This window comes from Macrobrachium rosenbergii, chromosome 31 (genome assembly GCF_040412425.1).
Source record: "Macrobrachium rosenbergii isolate ZJJX-2024 chromosome 31, ASM4041242v1, whole genome shotgun sequence".
Lineage (NCBI taxonomy): Eukaryota > Metazoa > Arthropoda > Malacostraca > Decapoda > Palaemonidae > Macrobrachium > Macrobrachium rosenbergii.
The window spans coordinates 29,792,066-29,806,144 of NC_089771.1; the positions used below are offsets into that span (position 1 = coordinate 29,792,066).

Consider the following 14,079-nt stretch of genomic DNA (forward strand, 5'->3'; position numbering starts at 1 on the left):
AAGATGTTTTGCCAAGTAATTCTGTTCATCCTTAAAAATAACACTATTGGGCCTAAATAAAACACTGCAAATAATTTTCGAGAAATATATTTACAACAGTTTAACAAGCATTTTCCTTACATTAGTCAGTATATATAAATAGCATATATATACGTGCTAAAACGTATGTATATGTTATATACACTTATATAAATTTAATAAAAAAAGAATTTACTTTGCTTCATGAATCTACATAACAATGCCCTATACAGTATTGTAGTTGGGAAACTTAATTGGAATGGCTTTTTCAATTTAACATTGTGCTTGCTATTGCAACAATAATGTTTTGCAAATTAATTATTACTTGTAATAGAAATTTTTTTTCGTGTTTGATGAATCGATAAATTAACCCCTAAAGTTATGGTACATGCCATAGTTTGTACCAAACAAAATACAGAGAAAGGGACGGTATATTACAAGCCTTACTTTAGATCAAGATTTGACACAGAATCTCAGAAAATAGGCATAATCATTTAAATATTGTAATCAATCATGTAAAAAAAAAGGGGGGGGGAAATATAGTAAAATCAATGCCTAAAATCAGTATTTATCATTTCTGGATCTGCGCAGTTAGGAAAAATAATTACTTGTCAGCTGTAAATTAACGTGAATTTATCAGCCAGGTAAATAAATTCGAAAAATATAATTGAAATACAATTAGATCCACTCCCATCTAAGGAACTTCGTGAGATTCTACATGGAAGGTTCTCCTTCAGAGTCAGTTTACAGATGACAAGAGACAAGTAACAGGAAAGATTCAGATCTAGTTTACACGTTGTGAATACTTAAACAATGATATCAAAACAAGGGCAGTTAACCAGCAGTTTCAAAAAATAAATGTCTTGTTTTCAAGGAAACTGGAAAACAGATATCCTGTATGAAGGGAAATGAGTGTCCATCAGCTATTATACTGGCTATGCTGTCATTGTACACAAATAATATTACAGTACTTTTCTTTGAATAATAATAAAATGGAGAGAGCAGCAAAATGATGCTACACACATCACTAGCAGAGTAATGAAACCTCTAAATGGTAGTCAATTCTAATATGTACCAGGCTCAGTTACCATGCCTGAAGAACACAGTAAGCTGCAATTTCTGGCGCAGCATTCAAAAACGAACAGAGTATGCCAATTTGATACCAAAGAAAGCATGTGCATTCTTTGATGTTCCTTAGATATACTGGTGAAAGAAGAATGCCAAGGTCAGTGTTTAGTTTTCGGTTATGGGAATACAGTATAACAATAGCTTCCAAGCATTTTGTGTACTATAACCACACTGATAGAAAATGAAATAACTTATTCAATACACCATGATGACAAGTCACCTGTCCAAACTCAGTAACTCTTACTGTGAATCAAGCACTTAACAGTAAAAGCAGTTAGGCACTCGGCTGCTCTGTGTTGTTTAAAGATTTTTAAAGTTTAAGCCAGTTTCCATTTGGCTAGTTAAGTCATGGTTGCTGCAATAAGAAACATTATTGGGTTCTGTACCACTTCCAAAACCTGCTCCACACTGCTGAGGATTGTAGCTGCTACTGCTGTTTGAGAAGGGAATCTGCTACCTATAATTGCTATTGATTAGTTTAGCCAGATCATGGTGCTCCAAGCCTGAATGGTGATTCTTTTTTCTTTATAAAAAATTATACTGTAATTAAAACTAAAAGTTTGACAGACTTGGTGTTAAAGATTGACAAATGCTCTCAAAGAGATTAGTATCCTTGACCAATTTGCAACTGGATTGAAATAAAGGCAGTCTTTCACAGTGTTATACAGGTAATGTTATTTGCACTCTCCATTTGCATACCAAAGCTTTCTTCTAGAATACTGATGCAAAAAAGGTGTATGTACTTGTGCACACACCTGGCAAGTACAATATACAGCTGTACAAGCAGAGGTTAAAATACTGAAACCAAATTATCAGATTGAAGAATTTCACCAACAGAAGTCCAACAGACCAAAGTGTTACATTTAGATGCAGATGATAATGATGATCTTGGCTCCTACAAAACAATCATTTGATGGCACCAGATCCATATTGCTATCCTCATTCAAAAATCTTATACATTTTTCTTGCTAACAAACAGACAAAACAAACTGAACATTCAACTTCCCTGAATAATAAGAGACAGCAGAGAAGCAGCAGCCATAGTTGGCAGGCTTAGGATTTGAGAGGGTAGTGTGATGAGTTGGGGAGGGTGTGGGAAGGGGAAATACCCAGGTCTCAAACAGTATACGTTTATAATTTATTTAACTGATGAATGAGACTCCTACAGTGGCTTTCATCTACTTTGTTACTCAGCTTCAGAGTTCTAAGTCTGCCATTTTTTGTTATGATGGATTTTACCAATAGGAATTTAATTTAGAGGACATCAACCTTTAATACTAACGTTAGCAGGGAACAGGGATTCGGCACAGTTCTTTACGTTAGCAAAATATAATTCATGAATAGAGCATTCAGTGTCTTGGTGGGAGTCTGTGGAATAGTAATTTTTGAGAGCTGCTTGAACTACTGAAAATAATAAATTTCATAGGTGTGTTTCTACTTATCTCTGCAACAGATAAGAGCATAAATATTTCTGCCGTGAAGAAAAAAAAATACAAAGTCAAAGTTTTTCTCCAGTGAATCCCACAAATCTGAGAGATTACACACGTGTATATTGAACAATATGGACATTATCACATACTGTAAGTGTAAATTTACAATAAGTGGGAGTAGAAACAAATGCTGAATACAATTTTTATGCTTCCCCTCATGACCTATTAAGCAATGTCTGGGATACATACAATGAACGGGTCACAGCTTTCAACTTTTGAGCTACCAACATATTGAAGAAGAATTGGTATTTCTACTTTTAAAAGAGCCGATGTAGGCAGCACGTGTTAAAAGAGGATTTCTGTACTAATGAATTTTTTTACATTTGATTAAGAATTGGTTAATAGCAGCAATATGCATGTATGCTAAATCCTGGCTCAGTGTAAATAAAGTATTTTAACTCTTGAAATATTAGCAATCCCTGGCTTCTTCATCATGGACAACAGTCCTACATTGTAGTATAGTTTACATCTAACCACCCACCTTGCAATGCATCATGAAATACTGTGAAAAATACTATCATAACCTGGAATCTTAAATGTAAAATGTTTAGTTACCGAAAGAATTACGTTCAGTGCTTTGCTGAATTAAAAAAAAAATTACTCTATGATGAACAAATAATACTTCACAGTTGTATGCACTACTCAACACTGAGTATGGAAAGTTTATAAAGTATAATATATACGGTATGATGAAAGATACCACACGCAATATCTACCAAAAAGTCCTGGAACTAAGCTTTTAAGAACCAAGAAGAAATGTCAAGAGATATCAGCATATACTGATATGGCATTTAATACAAATTATATACACATTTTCATCTATAATCTCATACTCTTTAAAGTCAATTTGTAAAATAAAGGTGGACCCCAACTAATTTCCAATAATTCTTGAGAAAATAACCCAAATAAAAAATATAGCATTGCTAAGGAATGAAGTACTGTGACAAAAAATTGTCTACTGTATAATGACTTGTATTAGTGTTACCCTCAGCTATATGATCAAGTGCTAATGCTATATAGGCTAAAATCTCCCCATCCTCTTATAGGAAGTCTTCTGGCAAATCCTACACATTTTCTAGAGAAAGACTACATCCTTACTTCAGAAAAAATCCTTCATGTATTCATATTTTCAATAAAATGCATCCCAACTCATCTGAGCTTTTTCAGTAACATTTCAATATTTCCAAGTAACAACATTTCAAAATTTCCAAGAAAATAAAATTCAAAATTGTGAATGCAGAAGACATTGGCCAATAGCAACACTAAGGTATACACACTTTATGATGAATAAATTTGGGAAATCGGTTATAAGCAGATCTGTGATCGACTTGTAGAGTTCACAAAATTCAAGATCAAGGCAAGAGAAGCATAAAAAACGACTACTTGCAGGAACTTTTCTGTGAGGGTGGTTTCTGTAATGTCGCATATTAACGGCTCCTTCCCCTGAGCCACAGACAACGCTTAAAGCACGTTCATCAGTGTGAGCCATCTTCAGATCCTCAAGTGGGCAACACTCGTGACAAAAGACAAAAAAAAGGATTCATTTTATACAGTGAAGTGTGTCGGCTGTTAGAGCTACGCAAATGAAAACGGGGGGAGTAAATCACATCTTGCTACCTGTTCCATTCTTTTGACAGCTGAATAAAAAATGAGGCAACTATGTGGAAGAACATGATCACAGGGATATTTGAATATTGGTTCTAAGTGATGAAAGTAACTCACGTACAATAGTTTACTGATAAGCATGACGGTGTCAAAGGTTTATAAGAGCTTCTACATTGCAAGAAAATGTCAAGCCAGTATTTCTGGGATGAGAGAGGCCAGAGCCGATATAAGGACCTACGACAGGAAGAGCGTAACTCGAGGAGGAGCTCACCCCACTTCATTCCTCCGCAAACGTTCATAAATATTCTCTCCAGCAGTTGATGAAGACAAGAGATTGGCTCCAATATTCAAGCATTTTTACAAAAAGGCACTGCAGACGAACACAAGAGCAAGACAAACACAAGGAGATAATGAAATCAACTTTTTTTTTTTCTTATTTCCCATGAAAAATGGATGAATATCAAATATTTACAATAATCATATCGGTTGATGAATGTTACATGTGATTAATGAATGGCTCAGTCTACCTCCGAATACATATGAACTCGAACAAGATGATGTAAAAATTTCTTGATGAAATATATGGTAACACTGCACTGCAATTTGATGTAGTTCTACACTAAATATTAAAAATAAGTCCCACTATACCTTAGGTTTATTAAGACAGCTCAAGAACAGTGCCTAATTCTAAAGCCTTAATTTGACATGTAAAGTACTGGATATTCATAGAACTTGCCTAAACCACACCAAATTAGATACATAGTGATATCTACATCCACATCCACCAGGAGTGGAACAGGATTGGTTTCACCTGCAATATCATCGGTAGAAATATTAACATTTTGAAATGCAGTTATATCTAACATTATCATACATTTCCCGGTTCAAATTCTTTCCTGCAAATTCCCAAACTAAACTGTTAACATAATGCAGAGAAAATAGCAAAAGTTTATTTAAACCGAATAATTCTTTCATGTTTCTGCTATGAATCCCCCGACATTCTGTTAACTGCAGTTTACACATCATACAAATATTAGTAAATAACCAACTAATGATATGAAATGGCAAAATGATTTCAGCCACTTCCTAGCACCAACACCACACAAAATTACCGAGGAAAAAACAATTAAGGAATAATACGTCTGATAATATGTCAAAATCATCATGGAAAGTGTTGACAAAACTATTTATACATTTTTAAAAACTAGAGTGCTAACAAGTGATTTGAGAATTTATAAATAACTACTATATGTTTAAAGATGTAATCAGTAACTTAGACAAAATAATATGAAGTATCAACCCCTCACAATAAACTATAATCATTTCCTTGAATTAAAATTTGCAGAAGGTGCATGACAAAAGAATTAAACATTCAGTATTAATGAAAAATTTTACTTCTTACTGATATTAACTGCAACCGATCATCAAGAGTTTAATTTTGACATTATGGGGCTTAGCAGATGTTCCCTTCTTTTAAGTTTATTCACGTTACAATACAAATGATACAATAACTCCTACAAAACTACTGAAGGAATAAAATTCCCTCAGATGACCTTGTTTTAGCCTTTCTCAGGAGCAGTGAAATAATGATTTAAGAATAAATAAAAAACTGGGATTCATATCTCATTTTTTGTTACTTCCTAAATAGAACCCATCCGTATTGCATATGGCAACAACAAGCGCGTTAAGAAATCAAGGCTTTAGTACTAAAGTGTAGTGATCTTATACTTGAAGGAACTCTGAGCTCTCTGTGATTATTATTAGTACAGTATTTACACGTATCTTGAACTCTGCCTTCGAGAGGACTCGGTACTGTACAAGGTAATCTGCTTTCTAAAAACAGGTCGAAGACGTGACAGAGGAATAATATAACCTCACGAAACACTGTGTAGTATAAAACCTACTCATACAACACTAGTCATCCACTGAAGTGGCGCCGATGCCAATGAGCTTTTTCAACCATTTCTGCTTTCTCACGAAAATTCTTCTTCCTCAACCCATGTCAGTTACCTTACGATGATGGTTTGTCTTGAGATAAGATGGTCCTCAAATGATCCAAGGCATTTGAAAGTAGCGTTCCCTCCGTGCTCTTCCCGTCAATGGTCAGTCGACTTGAAACCTAGGACAAAAGTTTATTTACTCATTGTCTTGGAAAACTGCCACATTATTTGATGAAAAAAGGGTAAAGTGATTAAGGTGGCATACAGAAAATCCAGATAAAGATTATGACTAAAAGACCTGGACTAAAGCATCACATCACTCTCTCTTGAAACTGGCCCATGGATCCCAGGGTTGGGCTTTTTCTGGAGACAGGAATCCAGGAGTCTGTCTGGTTACCTGCCATGAAGATTAAGATTGGGAATGCTTGTTTTCATGAAAGGCTTTGACCTACACTTGAACTACCCTAATCATCTATGGAAAGACGTTTGGAAGTCCACTCCCAAGGGTCTCAATGGCAGAGGATAAGCTCTACAAAAGGCTAAAGATATCAGTCTTCATTAAGATTTTCAGACAAAGCCTCAATTTTTTCTTCAGTCCCTTACAGGTTATAATACTATAGTCTATAAAAAGCCTTTGAACCAAGACCTCTGCCCTAATAGTTCCAGTAAATATCTGGATAAGTATAAAAGGTCTGTGGTGGATGCCTACATCTGTCAAGCCTTCATAAACTGCTCCACATAGATAAAAAAGCTGGCAAAAATTCTAATAAGTTCTTACATAACATTGTGGAATGGCAATTTGATAACCATTAATAACTGGCACAATTAAAGATTACCCAACAACAATAATGACCAAGGAGGTGCTACAAAACTACTATACGATTTTATATACCATAAATCCTTAGATGAGAAGGTAATCAGGAAAACAATCAATGACATGTCTCTCCTACCACAAAAAGAATGAAGATCAACCTTTACTAAAAGAATATGAAGCCCAGCCAGCCCCTTGTCAAAAAAAATCTTGCAGACAGCTTTAGCTGTGAAAAGCTGACACACTAAGCAATACAAAATAACAAAACCTTAGTCATAGATGTCTCCAATTTATGACATTAATGCTTTATTTTCAAGTGTCATTCCCTACTCCTTTATTTTTTAATCTGTTCAAAGACTGATTTATGAAGGGCTTAAGGTAAAAGTATAAAAACTAAAACTGAGCATTACATTAACTGTTTAAGGTAAGGTATAAAACTGGCAAAGTTATTTTAAAACTTAAGGTGGGAAGTACAATAGTTTGGAGCAGCCCTAAAAACTGAGTAATGTGCACAGAATAGTGTCCTTAAAATAAAACTCCTACCTGGTATTTGACTAGGAGACACACATGGTGACCGCGTAAAGATCGACCATATAGTGAGGCAGTCTGGTCAACAGATTCAACTACTGCTAAACTCCCATCACGAGAAATTGTTTCTAACACCTGAAAGTCAAAAGTAAAATGTGCATTATCATACGTGACATTAAAATAACATACTTTCATTTCCTTACAAGGATATTAAGAAAAGTTTCTTCTAAATTAAGGAGAGATTTGTAGCTCTTTGCTGTCAATGTTAAGTTTTAAAAACGGAGATCAAATACACAACTTTGGAAAAAAGGTGCCAGATGCTTTAGAGTTCTGGTTGTTTAAATACCAGGTACAGGGGAGTTTACTGTAATTAACTACAAGGATTTTCAGCTGAAGTACGAAATACAGCCACTTTAAATACTACCTGAGGAAACGAGAGTTGGCATTCTGGTATGGTGAAAGAAGATCGAGCACACAATTGCCCAGAGCCCAAAAGATCTGTAAATGTGGACCGACTTGCAGTTTTCCCAGAGAGGAAACAAGTCACTGGAAACTCAAGTCTTACTGATAGTTCACTGGTGGTGCCACCATCCTGAAAAGTAAATTATTTCATATGATATACATTTAATAAACAAACAGTTTTATACAGGCAGTCCTCGCTTATTGGTGGTGTCGGTTATCGGCATTTCGGTTTTACAACGCTTGGCTGACGACGTTATTAACCTGATTTTATTGGCGCTTACAACGTCGTAAACACCATTTATTACCATAATTAACCAGGGACTGCCGTACCTTCTTTATATTTACTAAGACAAAAGTTTAGCAACAAAATTTTGGGATACACTTTCAATTTGAAAGTACCACTATAAGCACGGTATTGAGAATAAGTGAAAGGGATGCTAAAGGAACATATGGAAATGTAGGTCCTAGAGGTCACAGTTTAGAGAAATTTTAGTTCACAAAACTATATGTATCATGTATACGATATATTTGGTTGCATAAGTTATCCTACAAAGGCACCATTAAAATTACAGTTACCTGAGTGTAATGTAAGGTTCCCCTGAGCTTGTGCGGAATGGTATCATCCTCGGTAGTGAAAGACAATTGACTATCTTGAGATTGCCCAGGAGCTAAAGTCCAGGGGAGATTCAATATGTCCGAATCCGGATCCTACGAAATAATGGAAATCAACATGGAAAATTTCTAATCAACACTGGCATTTGACAAGTAATATTATAAAATATTCCACACTAAAGTGATAAAGTACTTATATAATCAACTGTAATAAGTTTTGGTCATTATACTATCAAGTAACAACTGCGATCACACTACTGTATAACCTGTGTGTAAATCAACATCAGTCCTTAACTGTAAAATAGTTTGAAAACCTGTATATACTTACTGATCTTATTATCTTTAAAGCACTTGAATCAGGCAAACTGAGTTCCAGCTTAGTAATATCTTTTGCACAAAGGCTAGAGAAGTTAATGCTTACAACTACATGGCTCATCAAGCCATCCATGGCTGCCGTAGAGTAGACCTGAAAATATCGCACAAGTAAAAAGTCTCAATTTAAACAGATCTAAAGGTAGTGGAATGGTAATAAAATTAACTATTCCTGTTCTCTTACATACATATAAATAACCACTACAACTACTAACATGTCCAGTATCAAAGATAGGTGGACATGATTTAAATCTTTTATCAATAAACTTTTCCATATAAGTAATTAATATTTGTCAGGTGAAAGATGGCAGTACAAGTAATTAAATTACTGAAGTAGTATATTAGTATTTTCAAAATTACAGAATTATATAAAATATAAGAAAGTAATTATAATTAAAACTAAACATTATTAAAATTCAAACCAAATTAAGTTAGAAATGTGGTATTATAGCGGGTCTTAATGTGTCAGTCAGCTATCAAATTATTTACTCAAAGATACTCCAATTAATGTGCAATCAGGCCCTTGTTTTATCAAAACCACAATAGGGGTTTCAATACCAAACTTAAAGACGCACAGGAAAATTCCTGACAACTGTAAACGTGGACAAAATTTTACATTAAATGAAATACTAAAAATGCAGCAATTAACTTTACTAACCAACTTAATGGCAGAATCTTCTGCAAGCAATCTACGATAAGGCGGGGGTTGGGCTATCACAGGTTCCTCTTCTACCTCCTCACACACACCGTTGGTCTCCTCGTAGTCTGCTCTGTTGCGACTGGAGCTGTCTTTCTCTTCCGCGTCACCTTTTCCTTTCTTTTTACTCTTCTTGTCATGTTTCTTCTTCTCTTTGTCTTTGTCTTTATCTTTCTTGGGCTTCTTGTCTTTCTCTTTTGATTTCTTCTTTGTTTTGCTCTGGAAAAAGTCACATCAATGTCCTTGAAATACAACGCACTCAAGTTTTTAAACACTCATATTAGTAATTGCAAGAATAAATCTTTATTATTCTTATTTATACTAACTTTCATTTCTTTGATAAATGAAGGTATTTTGCAGAAGAGTGAGTGTCAAAATCAAATAACTAAAGACTTGGGAGTATTAAGCACAGAATAAGGAGTATTAAACATAAACTGAATAACTAAAGACTCAATTTTTATACAAACACTTGTAATCTGAACTAAAGAAAAATTTATACACAGAACACAGGGCAATCTATACAGATGACATATAAATACTGTAGAAGATAGGGACAAAATACATAAAGCATACTATATACACAAAAATAGATACTAAATAAAAAAAAGCCAGAATACTAGTGATCAACAATTTCAACAATACACACAAAGGTCAAAATTTTAAGTTAATTACCAAGAACAACACGAAACAACAAGGAAAGTTGTACGTGAAAAGAACAGCAAAGAAGGGAAACAACAGAATTTATACAGTACAAGACTTCAGATACACACAAAACTCTTGCATTGAGAAGTGCTACTTGAATGCTATTCACAGTACCTTCCACTCACAATGGGGACTACCGCAAACACAAATTACTCTAAGCTACCTAATTTTAAAGAAAAGAAAGGATGCATAGGCCCTTACAAGCATAAAATTAACATAATGAACGATAACATTTTCATAAACATCACAAACAAATTGTGGCTGGTCATGATAAAAGATATTGCAGTGTAAAAAGCAAGATAATAAACCAGATGCCAGTATGACACCAGTCAACTAATATATGTTGCATACCAAGCTAATGTGCTAAAATGCTCATTTTAAATTAATGCCAGTTATATAAAGAGTTAATAAAATAAAAACAACTCCAAAGTGAGACATTCAAAACCTGATTTTGCTAATTTCAAATAAAAGCTGCCATTTACTAATACCATAAAGGAAGAAGAGAAAAAAAGCAAGCATTAGATTCCTCCTCTTGACATCTGGAGATCAGTTGAAACCTTCTAAGCAGTAACTCAAAAGAAAATAACAAGTCAGGATCTGCATGAATTGACAGAACTTCACAATCTGCAAACTTAAAGATAATCTTGAAAACTACATCAAAAAAAGAAAGATAAAATATCCACTACCAAAATTCCAAACAGGATCACAAAATAATACCAGAACTACATCGTGTTTTGTCTTCTCTTTCTCTTTGTAGAACATCAAAAAAAGTAAGAAAACTGGTGGTATTTTCAGCCCTATGGGTATGATGAATAAATGCCCAGCTCTGGAAAAACTGGAAGCTCTGGAAACAGAGCAATAACACACTATGCCTGGGTAACACTGGAATTTAAAATGCCAGGCATAGAATGGTCAAATAACGTAGAAAACGAAGGTCCAATTTTCAGTAGAAGCATGGTTTTATTTAGAAAAAAAAAATTTGATGAAAGAATGACACCATATCTAACTCACCTCTGGTTTGTCTGAAATTTCTGGAGCTGGTGATGGTGCATTTTCTTTTGTTGATTTTTCTAAACATGAATCTTCCTCTTCTACTTTTGTAGCAGCAGCTGGAGTGTCAGTTGAAAGCCAAAAGGCCAGGTCGTCAGAAGGCTGTAAATGATTCGCAGTACATTACCCTTATGCTCACGTACACTCATGCATGTGCCAATGTAAGGGTCTTGTCATCACTGATAATACCATGGAAGTTCAACACTTGGTAATGATTAACAAGTGCTATGTAGACTACAAGCCGATTACCCAGTATGAAAAATTGTATTTTTAAAAAACAATATGGTTGAAATGCCAATTGTCATGCAATAACCACATTTACAGTCTTCACCAAGCCATCAGCCTAAAAAAATATACCCAGTTTCCTCCACATGAAAAAAGTGTAGAAAACTGAGCATAATCAAAACTGGATGACGTATCCTGTAAGATGTCAAATTACAAGCTGAAAGTTTGAATGAAAAAAATAAATATAAACTAACTTTCATGTTTCTTAAATACTAACCCCTTTTTTTCCACTTGACAGTAGACTGCCCAGAACAGTGTGATGTCTTTAAATAAAGAAGCCCTTGATCTTAAAGCATTATAAGCCCCCAATATGTACCTTCTATAAAGACTAAATGTATCATTTTGAATATTTCATTCCAAGTGCAAATATCTGGGGCTGTGATTTACCTTAACCTGATTTCGATATCACTGGCTCAGTTATCTACTGTCTTCAAGCTGTCCACCATACAAGATAAAGTAGAAGGGCATTGTACCTATACTCCCAACATCTTTTGCATAATGAACATGGAACTCTCACCCCAAAGTTGTCACCTGAGCCCCAACTCATTCATGCATAATCTGTGGAAGAACCTAATGGATAATAAAGCTTTGGTCTGCCAACACGTATCATGAAAGATGGCATGATATTTCGTGCATCTCCTTCCATTAAATATCTTGCCAAGCATCATGAAATTACTGAAGTCAAATTTTAAAATGGATTGGTACGGGAATTCAGCCACCTTACTTTCTGGCCAATATTATCTGTGTGAGTCTTTGTATGTTTAAAGACACAAAGGGCTTCCAATGTCACGATCATACAGTAGTTTTTTACGCACAGATTATCTTCCCGTCAATGTCTTGGATGCCATTCAGTGCTTAAGACAAGAGAAAAGAGGGAGCTGGAGTGATTGGACAGCAAAATGGAAGAGAGGAAGCAGGAATGGAGGCAAAGGAACAGGCTAAGAAATGGGTGTAGCTGGGAGCCAAAGGGACACTGATAACAACCTATAATAATCCCTACAGTGCACAATTTGAAGTGCCCTAACAGCACTACCCGCTCTAAGGGGCTGTCTTCATCTAGAATGAATGTGTGGGAGATGGTAAACTCTGGTTTATCATCACTCAAAATAGTTCTAAATATCCTACATGATCTTTCAGAGAAAAGGGAGTCCAACAATAAAATGTAACAGATTTCTGATGTTGGTCCACAAGATCCAGGAACTTGTTCAGAAGCTCAAGCAAAAGCCACTGCCAGGAAATTTTTATGATGTGTGCTCATAATTGGTACTATTGGATAGAGGGCATTTGGAAAGGTTAGCAAGTCACTGTTCCATTCACTTCATTTATCCATTCAGTGCTTGCACAGAGATTATTTAGGTGTGGGTGGAAGTATTTTGAAGTATTCCCTATGCCTAATGTGGTTTTGTAATACCTATTGAGAGAGAGAGAGAGAGAGAGAGATTGAGAGAGAGAGAGAGAGAGAGAGAGAGAGGAGAGAGAGAGAGAGAGAGAGAGAGAGAGAGAGAGAAAGGGGCAAAAAAGTTAAAAATAAAATTTAAAAGCTACTTTCAACATAATACATGTACCCAGTTCCAACTACTCAACACACAGCTAACTGTTGTGGTAGGTCAAGCTAATACTTCAACATATGAACCTAGAAAAGTTTGGCTTTACTGAGGTCATCAAAATCAGTAGTAATGGTAGATCTGACAAAATCACTGGCTAACTGGAATGCTGAGTCCCTCCCTTATTAGCTTTGTTCTTAACTGTACACTTTTGTTTGTTAAAACCTAAACAAGTAAGTTACTATCAACCACACAAAGCAAAGGAATTTCAATACATTTAAAATGACAAATATAAAATAGTCCTTCTAACTAGACGAGAGATCCTATTCAATTCCTGAAAATAACTGATTTCAATTATTACACAGCTGTTAGAGCACATAAGCTCAACCGTAAACACTTTCTGAAATCATCCTTTAAAAAAAGCGCACAAAGCTGCAACCATTTAAATTTCGAGAGGACAATGCGCACACAACTCCACAACAACAGAAAAGTATATATGAGACTGCTTTAATTATAAACAGGTAAGCACATTAATAAATATCTGCCAAGTATTTGTGAACAGTCTAACCAATATGGTTTCTAAATTTACCACTGTTATTGCAATCCCTAAATAACCTTGATATGGTTTTGCAAAGCACACAGTTTTGCTCATACCTATTCAAAGCAGAGGAATAGGCTCATGTAAAACAGCATCCCTGCTAGGGATTAAACTGAGAAGGCGACGACTTACTTGAAGCTAAAAAACATCAACCATTTAAAGCTTCCACTAAGCATTAAAATCACAAGCAATGAGGATTAACATTGTATCTTTCAAGATCATTTGAGTGTAATCATC

The 14,079-nt window shown here is 35.0% G+C and overlaps 1 protein-coding gene across 1 annotated transcript in view; it reads right to left on the bottom strand.

Annotated features, from left to right (window-relative positions):
- Positions 1-71: 71 nt before the first annotated feature.
- LOC136855499 (AP-3 complex subunit delta-1-like) overlaps positions 72-14,079 on the bottom strand; it is a 54,866-nt gene continuing 40,858 nt past the window's right edge. The window contains 7 exon segments of the mRNA XM_067132588.1: positions 72-6,360; positions 7,536-7,655; positions 7,945-8,112; positions 8,559-8,690; positions 8,923-9,060; positions 9,625-9,882; positions 11,377-11,517. Coding sequence (XP_066988689.1) covers positions 6,253-6,360; positions 7,536-7,655; positions 7,945-8,112; positions 8,559-8,690; positions 8,923-9,060; positions 9,625-9,882; positions 11,377-11,517 — 1,065 coding nt within the window. The 3' untranslated portion in view covers positions 72-6,252.